Source organism: Argiope bruennichi, chromosome 3 (assembly GCF_947563725.1).
Source record: "Argiope bruennichi chromosome 3, qqArgBrue1.1, whole genome shotgun sequence".
NCBI classification, from domain to species: Eukaryota; Metazoa; Arthropoda; class Arachnida; order Araneae; family Araneidae; genus Argiope; species Argiope bruennichi.
In genome coordinates, this window is record NC_079153.1 from 144990376 (window position 1) to 145002893 (window position 12518).

The window sequence follows — 12518 nt, forward strand, 5'->3', positions numbered from 1 at the left end:
TATATACAAATTTGAGTTTCATGTTCTTTCCTCTGAGCAAACTAAAAACATCAAAGTCTCAATTTTAATAAAAAATCATTGCATAAGAAAAAAAGTAATAATTTTATTAGCAAGTTTCAAAATCTTAACTTAACTAAAAGTAATAACTACTTAAAAACTATATTCATAAAATTCAACATTAAATAATATATAAAAATGTAATTTTTCAAAAACACTGCCATGGCCGTTTGTAAAAATGTATCTTTTGGACAAAAAAAAAAAAAAAAAAAAAAAAAAAAAAAGGATAGGCGAAAGTAAAGAATGAAACAGCACCAAATTAATTAAATAGCGATATTAATTAATTATGCAAAAGCAATAATTGCATTGAAAATACAAATTAAAATTTTAATATTAGAAATAAAATTACATCACTACAAAAATTTGGAGAAAATAATTCAAAAATTAATTTCTTTTTTAAAAAAATCAAAAGTTTTTAATAATTATTCGGCTAGCGTAACGTTCAATTTCAATGCTTGCATCAACGTTATCGGCAGACATCCCGATATGCACGGAAAGGTTGAAAATTGAACAGAAGCGGTTTGTTTGGTACATGTCACGTGATCGTGAATGGACCCCATTGAACTCAAATAATCCAAGTATTTAGTTCAATGGGGTCCATTCACGATCACGTGAGAGGTACCGAACAAACCGTTTCTGTTCAATTTTCAAAATAAACCAAGTATTTAGTAGGGCCGCGGTGGCCTGGTGGTAAGGTCTGGGCTTCGGAACCGGAGTGTTTCAGGTTCGTGTCCCGATTCCACCGATGAACCGTCGTGTAAGGGGTCTGTTGCCCGTTAAATCCGTCATAACAAACGTCCTCCCGCTGGTGTGGAGAGGGGAGGGGGATGACACCAGCTCAGGTGTCATACTCGTCATCTGACCATGGTCCAAAATTACGAGGTCCGTCCCCAAATAGCCCTAGTGTTACTTTAAACGGGACGTTAATATAACCAAACCAAGTATTTAGTATCAACCTTTCCTGAAGGCAATTTGGACATTTATTGTCGTTCAACATTTTGCATTAAAACGCCGTTTCATTTAAATTTTAATTATCATTTTAAATTTTGAAAATAACTTCACATTTACATAACCCTGGCGGTCTGCGGTTTCAGAAACATCAGATCTTTTTATATAAATGTGAGCATTTCTATTCCTAGTATTTAATCGAATAACAAAGATTCATTAATTAAAATGCTTCCCTTCCACTGTCCAAGAGTATAGTGCATTCATGTTTTTTGTTAGTATAATCATGAACTGTAATTGCCGCTGTTGACAGCAATGAACCTCTTTGATCTAGAGAAGAAAAATTTGATACGTTTAGGGTTTCGTATTCTTCTTTATTTGGTTCATCTGATATGATTTAGGATTTAATTTGACAGGATAATGCTATTGGCTTTAATATTTTCACAAAACTATCTTAATAATCGCGATAATATCTCAATATAAAATGTAATGTTTGCTTTTACGAAGGAAACGGAAGGTTTGAGAAGAACAGAACTTCACTTTATGGTTCCCAACGGTTCTCAAAATAATAATAAATTTTTCTGTACAATATTTTTTCTGGATTGCAATATCTGAAACTTTAAATTTATAATACTTTGATCAAGTATGAGAACCATTATACTTAACAATTAAAAATTAATGCTCAATACATTGCATAATTTTCCTAAACGCAGCAAACTGATTTTTATGAACTCTCTTTTCTCTATAGTGACCATTTAACATTTCCAGTGAGACTCATTTTGAATTTAAAAACTCGGCATGAAATTGTAGAAACTTCTTCACCAGCTCTTAGTGACCATAATTATCGCTATTCAACATCGACTTTTCTAAATAAATCAGTCAAATATTTCTGGGCGACACCTTTTCGCCAATAGATTTTAATGCACGAATAACTTCATAAAGTGTGTCATCTCGAATTAATAAAGTTAGGATATACAATAAAGAGTTAATAAAGAATTATATTTACAAATGCGTATCAATTTGATTTTTCTATTTTATCATTTCATTAATTTCCTTATCATATACTATGTAGTTTCCGAAATAGGAATGTGATTAATAGTAGCTTATGTGTGCTTATGTATTAAAGATTTTATTAAATATTGAAATTTCTAAATTTCCACCCATAATTGATTGTCATAAACTGTCTCCAAATAAAGATCTTTAAAATTAAGCCCATCGGAAGTATGAAAAGTTTAAACGAGGAAGTTTAAAGCTAGAATCAGCCACAGAAAAATGAAGTCATTACGCTTTTGAGATGTCGCGTTTTTCAAATATCTTCACTTATATTTGGACAGTCACATTTCCTCCTAATGGATTTTGTTCACTGTTTATCACAATTCTACCTATTTGTTGTAAAGATAATATACCAAATTTCATCTATCTGACTCAAGGTTTTTTAAATTTTCGTGTTCGCAGACAGACAAACGTAAACCCCAAAAAATGTGTTTCTCGTCCTCCGTCTTTGACGATTACAACAAACCTTTTTTTGACAATTACAACTCTTTTTCTTTATATACACAATATGCAAGAAAGTGAAAATACTTCCTTCTTAATATAATGGTCCGGATCCTTTATTTTTTACTAATTTTATTTATTATTATCTTTTTTTTTTCATTTTATGAGAAGAACATTCTGTTTTCCATCAAATCCCAATTTAAGAGGAACTATTAATCGCCATAGCATAAATTAATTTTCCTTTGGTCTCTTTCCAAAGTTAAATTAAAAACTATATTTAAATAAATTTAATTCTGATGAGTCGAAGCAAAGTTCTCTTGAATCAGCAGAATAGCGTACTTTTGATTGCTTTAACATATTTCAGAATTTTTATTTTCTAATTCACAAGTTTTCTGATATGCATTTGGAAATATAATTGTTAATGTAAACAATAATTTCGTTTCATCTTTTGAATATAATTAAGCAAACTCATATGTTTTTGAATAGTTTCGTTAAAAAAAAAAATTGTTTCGTCCATATCCTTCATTTTTTAAAATATTTTTTTTAGTTTCATCAGAATGTTTTGGATTTGTCAAATATTTTATCAAAATCCTCACTGATAGTATAATTAATCATATGGAAATGGTGTTAAATATTAACTTCACTTTTGATTAACCATCTTATAAGTCTACCAATATATTGCGGGAAATTTGCTTCAATAATTCCATTAATAAGACGGATTTCATAAGTTTCATTAAGTAACAATGTTCTTCTTTTCAAATAAATCCTTTGTCACATTCTCACCTACGCTTCTTCAATATGAAGTCTCACTGCTAAATCTTGAAAAAGTTCAAATTATGCAAAACAAATTATTTATAATCATCACAATGCACCTTGGCTTATACGCAACGAAGTTTACTATGGATTTAAAATTAGCAAAATTCGAAGATCATATTAAAAAAAGTCTTCCAGGAAATTTTTTAGTCAACTAAGCAACAGTAAAAATCTTACCATTAAAGATCAAATCTAATTTACCCATAACTCCGGAAACTAAACCATCTTAATTCATATCCATACACTACTATTAAATGGAGCAAACAAGCCTTCCGCTTTAATTACTTTAAAAACTTTCTTTGTACTTCTGCGTCACTTTACCTGCATCCCTTAAACCGCCATCGTAACTATCTACAAAACTCTTTGACTTTTCACAGCTTTGTCATTGGTACTGGACTGGTACAAAATGTTCTTGACCTTGATGATTTTTTACATCCAATCTGAGTAGAAATAAGTCTAGCATTACAGATAAATTTCTAAAAATATTTAAAATTCCTTATCCATAAATGAACCAAATAATGCATTTGATATTGTATTTCATTTTATTTTGTCTAGAATGCGCTAATAAATTTTATCTTGTTAAATTAAAAAAAATAAAGAAAAAAGGAAATATCGAATTAATCAAAGGATATCGATTTAAACCATATGTTACTCAACTCGAATTTAAAGAAAGAAAAGAATGTTTGTAAACAATATGGTTACCTTGTCCAATTTCTTCTTAGTTGTTTTCAAGTAATTGTTGAATATTTAAAATGAGATCAAATTTATCATTCGAACTATGAAAGGAATTTCAATACTGCATTCCAGAATTAGTTTATAAAAAATGAATTGTTTTAAAAGACGTTAAAAAACATAGTTTTCCGTTTAAATTCGGTAACCATTCATCTAAAGTATTAGGGAAAAAATGCGATTCGCTATGTCTAGTCGTATATTAGAACTCAAGTAACATTTATAGTGTTATTTCTGCTATAGAATGAAAGTTGAATGTGGCGGATTTCTATTTACTTCAGATTTTGATTCGGGGAATTTAGATAAAGTGGAATATGTCGAGCCTCCTGAATCGAATAAACAAAAAAATTACGGATCTACTAGTGATACAACCTTACCTCCCATATCAAATTTTCGAAACATTCGACGCCAGAAAAGCCATCCTGATTCTCCTGTTACATCTCCAGTTCACAATAAAAAATATCAGTTGAAAAGAAGAACTCTTTATTCAAAACTTAAGAGTACTATCTCTGCAGAATCAGTATGTGGTGGACTCAATCAACCAGTTCGAGAATTTAGAATATGGACAAAACCTGACTGCTCTGGAACCCCACATGAAACCACATTTAGGTGAGTTCTGAAGTATATTTTAATTTTAATGCTTAGAACCGAAGTCATAAAGATATAGACATATTTGAGATTTCAAATTTTTAAATTCTCAAATCTTGATTTTCTGTATTTTTTTAAATGTAGACTCATTACATTTTGTAAATTTTATTTCAGAAAAATGTTATTCAAATATTATATGCATTTAAAGTTTTAAGATTATAAATTTCTTGCAAAAAGCTTATTGCAAAATTATTTTATTAACTGTTCACTTTTTCAATGCCAATACCTGTTTATATACTTACTTATTTATATATAAGGTACTTTAGGTTTTAATGTGATGTCTAAAGGGTAATTGAGTGCAGCAAAATATAATTTTAGAGTTTCCCAAAGTTTTTCTCTAAGAAAATGAAAAATGAACTGAATGACTATTATTTTTTAAAAATATCTTGAGAAAACATAAAGATAAAAGTTTTTATGTAGCTATACAAAATCCACTTTTGTTTTATTTCACATCTTTATTTTCTAATAAAGACAGGAAAAGCAATTATATCACACATGAATTTATAGTTATCACATTAATATTCTACATTATATAAATTTGGTGGGATATTTGCATTTCCCATATTTTTGTAATGGGTTTCAATGCCTCTAAAAGTACTGATAGTTATATTCTGATTAGGCAGACCAGGCATCTGCTGGGTTGGGAGCAGAAACTGGGCATCTGCAGGTAAATTGATTAAAAAAAATATTAACCTAATTAGCAAATAAATAAACTAGTAAGAATACAAATGAATTTTTATCTTATGATTTATAAAATTCTTGAAATGAATTCTTGGTCTTTTGAAATATAAAATACTAGACTAATATTAACACTAATATGTACTGCTTAGGACCACAAAATGCCGAAATCTGCTATTGGAAATACTTAAATGATTTTATTTTTATAAATTTGCAGAATGATTTTTTATACAATACCAGCCGCCTTGAGATGAGCCAATTCATTCAACATTTTCAATAAAATATTTTATGTAGTTTGGTCTTATTGGCTTTATCAGTAAAATATTTTTAAATTTCACATTTTGATAATCATATAAGTTATATTATTATAGAAGCTTTCCACCATTCTGTACATTATGTTATGTATTCACTTAATTTCCTGTCGTTTCAACTAAAATTTTTAAAATTTGAAATGGAAGAAATTAAACTTTAATTAAAACAAAAACTTTATTTGATAACAAACATGGTTTTTTAAAAACATGAGTATGGAATGTGGAATCATTTAACATTGAAGTCTTATGTATTGCAGAATATTTTTAATAATCCCTGCAGTGTCACAAAGAAAATAAGTTTTTTGTCAAATAAGTTAGTGTTATTCTAATAGAAATTTTATTATAGGAAGTTTAAAAAATTGTTTTCATTAAATGTTTTAATGCTACGACGTTTTGATTAAAAAGAAATTTCTTTTTGTTATTGATGAAGTAATAATCTTATCAGAATCAATTCATGTGAAATCACTGGCACACCACTTATATGGCAGTGCAAGTCATATAATAACATATGATAACATCTATATTCTGTGATAACATGTCTTTTTTCTTCCTGCAACACAGTCAGAGGATTCCAAAATTTTGTTTCAGTTGCATCTTTGATGTCTATCTGATAAATATGATTTTGCACCCTTATTCAGATTTATCTTATTTTCCTAACATACTCAACTTCACTTTATCTATTTGAAACTACTTTGCAATTTCTCTCCTTTTTTGACCAGCATGTAATTTTCATATTTAATATTTTATTCTTAAGGTTAATATTCATTAGTAATTGAATCTTAACTTAGTGTTTCTGTTAGATATTAATAAAAGAAATATTCAAACATTGTACAAATGCTGAATTCCTCCCCCCTTTAATATATTTTTTCATTTACTGCTATCTGAGCTTTGTTAAAAATTCTTTTCTTTTAAAATTGTATTCCTTTTTATTATTTCTAGTTATATTTTCTGTCATTAAATAACTTGTGATATATAACTTGTAATGATATTTCTTAATTTAGTTAAATCTTAATTAGTTTCTTATTTTTTTTTTAATTTTAAAATTATACTACTGTACTCTAAAATTTTCTTTTATTTCCGGATAAAAGTCCCATTTTTTAAAATTCGATTATTTCTAATACATGCTTTAAAAAAATTGCTAATTCTTGATTTCCCATACTCCAAATGAAGGGGTAAAAATTCCAGTGCCTACAGTATTCTTTCAAAGATGTCTGAGATTCCCTTTCATAAATTGATATGTTTCAAAGAAATTCCTATCAGAATCATTTAGTGAAATCTCTGAGAGGAAAAAATTTCTAGCACTTTCCTCTTGTAATGCACCTTTCATACCCATTTTTCTCTTCCTGTGTAAAAATAAATTGAAGTTTATTTCAAAAGGGTCATTTTTTCTGCAATGCATCTGCCAAAATTACACCCCACACACATTCCACACAATGTATCTGGTTTTTAGAAATTCTTATGATATATCGCATCCGTGATCATTTTGCTAGGATTAAATTTCTTGTTTTGTATCTTAAATGAAGCATGAAAGGATTGATAAAGCAGAATAAATATATTTTGAGCTTTGTAAGAATATAAACTTAATATTTCAACTTAGAAAATTCTTTATTAATACATGTTAAACAGGTGATAGTATAAATCTCTTGAAATTGGCTTATTAAAAAGATTTTATAATTTAAACTGTTTATTTACTGAACAACAAATAATTATTTAAATCTTATCAATGATAAAATTTTGATTGTACTGATTATTAAACTGATATAACAGGATGTCTACAGAAAATCAGGAAATTTTATCAGTCTGGAAAAATTAGGAAATTTTGTAAAAAATTCTAAAAATTAGAGAAAATTGCCAATAAGAGCATTTTGCACCAAGCATGAGCATGACGGCGATTTTGCACAATCATTTCTCTGCATCTGAAGTCTAATGTTGTCAAAATGATCATAACTACAGCAGCACAGGAGAGCTTTCTTTCAAGGGTATGACGACTTTTTGAAATTTCTTTGTTATAAGAAGAGTGGTGAACTGTTCAATATGGCTTACAATGGTCTTAAATGAAACTTTTGGTTAGATTGGTTTTTACTTTACAAAGGACAGAGAAGGTTAATAAATCTGGTTCAACTGATGCAACCTTGTAATGATGTTGTATCACTGTTAAAAATCATAATGATACTTCACCTTGGCAAAAACAAAGTTGAGAGTGAATTTTCGACCTTAAAGATTGTTTACTTTAGAACACAAAAGAACAAACACTAATTGCAAGAAAACATTTTTATGACAGCATTCAAGCAGATGATGGAATGAGTATTTTTAAAATATCAAAATGTTTGATTTTAACTGTGAGGAATTCAGGAGCCAAATATGAAGAGTATAAAGAGAAGAAATGAAAAGGAAGGAAAACAGCTAAGCAAAACATTTCAAAAGAAAAAGGGTAGCAGAGTATCAGTTTATGGAATTAAAAGAGATTAAAAAAAAAAAAAAACATTCTTGAAGCAGTTCAAAAAGAGAGTTAAGGAGTTCTGAAAGAAATTGCAGGTCTTGAAATTTTGCAAAAGAAGCTTTTGAAACTTTTTAATTCCCTTAAAGAAGGACTGACTGTTTTTAAACCGAATGTTTTTTTGTTAGTATTGAAATAATTGATGTTTTAATTTTGAAATTATTATTTACATTTGCATTTTAAGTATCATAGTAAACAATTATTATTTATTATGAGAGTTATTATCTGTAAACTAGTGTATCTTATGTCTAGTATTATTTGTAGTAATAAATGAAATATTAAAAAAAAAAGCTTATATTCATTTGTAAAAGCTTAAGTTTTTATTAGAATAATTAATTTTTTTTATGATTGTTTTTAAAGAAGAAAGATTTGAAGTAATATTTTGACAGTTTATCTTGTTTAAATCTTTATTAAAATATATTCTATTAGGTATGTATAATTATACTTTTCTTATATTTATACTTACAACATGCTATTCTGATACTTATATAAAGAGCTTAATTAGTTAAAGCTTTGAGCAAAAATTTTTTAGAATTCATGTGCAGTTTCAGAAGCAAAGTAATCTGTTAAAATTTCCAATATTTTTTTCATATAAGAAATGTAAGAAACTATTTTAATTGAGTTTTCTAGGAGACTGGTTCCATTTTTAAAAGAATTAAATTTCATAAAATTATATATATTCTTTCATATTAAATAACTCATAAAAATGTTTTTAATAATGTATATCATTCAAAAACAGTGATTCTGAATGGAGAGAAAGCCGGTTACTAATATAATTAATAGCCATAAGTCAGGGAAATATTTAGAGATGAAAGGAAAAGTTTAGTCAGGGAAAAGTCAGGATTTTTTTTTATAGTTTTTTCAGCTACCACCCTGTGCGATATCTTTAAATTGATCGAGTATTTTGTTCTGAAACAGTTTTTTAAATGCTTTATTTTCCTTTATTTATAGAATTAATGAAAATAAATTATTCTGATTCTTTTATTTCCTCAATAGAAAGGCATTAAAGGGAAGAAAAAAATTATTAAAAAATATAGATATATGTTTTTATGTAAATTAAATAAGGACATAACTTTTAGATACTTGGCAAGAAAAATTATATTTATGAAAATAATCAAAATTGATGATAAACTACCACTAAAAATTATTTTATTAAAATTGCCCTCATTTTTATGACATATCTCCGTTAATATAGATTTTTAAAATGATTAACTATGAATTCCTTATTTTTAAATTTAACAATTCATAAAACATGGCATTTGTAGTATATGTATTATAAGCATGTTATATTTTTTAATCTATTAAATTTTTAAAATTATTATTAATATCTATAAAGTTGATAATTGTATCCAATTAACTTTTTTTTTCTTTCGGTGAGGCTTTATTAGGGATTTGATATCAGTATTTTTTTCTCTTATGCACTTACTTCTTATTACTTTCTGTTATGCAAGGTATATAAAGAAAAAGTATCATAATAGTAAAATAATTCAATCTGAGCATTTTGATAAATCTGTACGTTTCAAAATTTTCTAAGTCAAAGTGCTTATATTTGGAATTATGGCTATCTCTTCCTGTCTGTGAACACAAAAAGATTTTGAGTTAGATGGATGAAATTTGGTGTGTGCACTTTATACCAGATTTGTAGGCTTCTATTAAATTCCGAGTGAAGAGAACAAGATAACTACAAAATATAAAGAGATAAAATTTCTATAGATACATAGAAAAAAATTGGTACATAAGTTAGCATTAAAATTTAGATCCATATCAAAATTGGAATGTGAATCCATCTGTAGGTTGATTGTCTATTAGTTCTTATTTTGCATGCATGTAAACAAACGTGATGATTTGAAACCTAAAATAACATTTAGGTAAATGAAGTTTGAATCATAGTTTTAGCATCTAAAATGTAGATTCTTTTGAGATTTTGAACTAAATTCATCAAAAGTTCGTTGAGTGGGCTGTACTTTTACATATATGTAAACACAATTTACTCAATAACACAATGACTTAAATGAACGAGATTTAGTATGTGACCTTAATGACTATAGTGGTAGTTCTTTATCAGATTTGCCTTCAATCAGACAAAGGAGAAAAAAAATGCCATTTAAGGAGTATTTTCAATTTTCTAATACTTATGTAGAGTTGCCATCCCAACGAGAGAACAGAGAAAACCTAAAAAACATAGGAAATATAAAAGCGTCTTAACAAAAAAAAAAAAAAAAAAAAAAAGAAAAAAAGAAAGAAAACGGGAAAATGCAGGAGAATTTTAAAATTTTCATAAAAAAAGGAATTTTTTTTTTTTTTCTATCTAAAAAATGCCGATCGCTAAAGATTACAAGTATAAACGATCATAGTCATAGCTTCTAAAAATGAAACAATACCATTCTCGAATGTGTAATGTGGAAACTCAATCCTTTTCTCTCTCTCCTCTTTTTTTCTGTGTAGATCATTCCAGTTTCGATTTGCGAAACAGTTGCTGTTTTTCCGGTTTCGCAACGGGACAATTTAGATTTTCTCGAATTGCAGCTAATGAGGATGCGTGTGACTTCTCTGTGAGAAAGAATTCTCTGGCGGGAATAGCAACATTCTATCTGCGGAAGCAGCACGGTGATGTTAAGTCAGTCGACCATATTTGAGTTCATTGAATGGTTTGTTCATTATGTGAAAAACTGTGAGCTTATTCCAAGTAGATTAGAGAATTTTTTAAAAACAATGAGCTGCTCAAAATCTCTATTTAATACGGAACGGACGGATAAAAAAAAAAAAAAATCAACCCTGATTTTTCTGAATGGTTTCGAGAAGTTCCTGAAAATCCATTTGTTACATACTGCTCTCTTTTTAAGAAGATAATAAGCTAAGTAATATGGGAAAACAGTCATTTACTAGTCACGCCAGAAGAGGGCAACATACAAGAGTGTTTGCCAGTTCAAAAGAGTTATCATTGATGTTGGACTTGGTATCTAAAAGGAATGCAGGAAATCATGACTCGTCAAATTTAATGTCTGAAAATAAACCGATTTCGAACTTTTTGATTCAGAAACAATAATTTACAGTTGATTTTTTATGGGCATTAAAATTTGTTGTGTCACATTCGTCTTTAGTGATATATCAGAAACATGTTCAGTGAAAATGAAACAGCTAAAAAATATCTGTTATTCAGAGGCACGGCATAGGTTTGCCGCCGGAGGGGGCAAGACAAATCTGCCCGGGGGGAACACAGTTTCTGTAATTAAGCTTCAAAATAACTCACATTAACTAATTTTTACATTTTATTTAAGGAAATTAAGTATTTGACTTTTTTTTAATACAGATACTGACTTTTTTTCATTGTTAAAAATTTACAAAGATATTTGTAAAAAAATGTTTCTTGTTTCTTTTACTCACCATCGAAAGATTGTAAACATATGAGTTTATTTTTTTTATGAGACTCTTCAGATTTACTTGCTCGGAGATTTAATTTTTTAAAAAAAATGTAGGTATATTTCATTCTAGATTGTAGTACATGGGTAGAAACACAGACTGCGTCAGAATGACGTCATGTTAAATGAACAAATGTATGCTTTTATCATGGGAGATATATTAAATGAATGTAGAAATTAAATCCAGAATAAAAAAAAATATTCGATGTCTTCACCAAAAATCGATTTTTTAGCATAGTTCCCTACCTACTATAATTTTTATAAGAATTGAAATTGCGAGCAGGAATTCGGATGTATTTTGAATCTGAAGCGAATAAGCGCGCTTGGAGAACGAAAAATTTTTTATAGTTCGGGCACAAACAATAAAGGATGCGGGAAAGATACAAAGATGTTGTTACTTAAGAAAGGAAGAGAAAATCTAAATATATGTAAAGACTTACTGTTTTATGTAAGATATGAAAAATGGATTAAAACATTAAGTTTCCCATATTTTTATTTTCATTGTATATTTAGGATTTAAAAAAAGCAATTAGATCTTGAAAATGAACCTTCCTAACTTCATTTTTAGGCACGTGTTTTTGTGGTTAAATATTTTTTTTTTCTCTTGAAGCTATTTTGAGCTAATATTCTTCCCGGAGAATGCGTTTTATCCCCTCAGTTGCATGCATACATTAACTTCAAATGAAATGACGAGTCTGAATCGCGCTTTAAATTACTAAATTTTTAATCTGCAATTAAGTGAAAGTATTAAATAATTTAAAGTGTAAAAATCACTTGAAAATGCATCATTGCCTCAAATGCCCTTATATTATGGACGGCGTTCCACCCACCTCTACCCTCTCCACCAGGGGACTGTCAAACTTCAAGGAAGATTGAAGAGTCCATGTCATCCACCAAAAGCCATGGCCCAATTACCAAACATCTACG

General features: G+C 28.3%; 1 protein-coding gene across 1 annotated transcript in view; it reads left to right on the forward strand.

The window, feature by feature from the left end:
* The first annotated feature begins 3708 nt into the window (after window positions 1–3708).
* LOC129963989 (cytosolic carboxypeptidase-like protein 5) overlaps window positions 3709–12518 on the forward strand; it is a 40717-nt gene continuing 31907 nt past the window's right edge. The window contains exon 1 of the mRNA XM_056078633.1: window positions 3709–4647. Coding sequence (XP_055934608.1) covers window positions 4283–4647 — 365 coding nt within the window. The 5' untranslated portion in view covers window positions 3709–4282. The remainder of the gene's footprint in view (window positions 4648–12518) is intronic.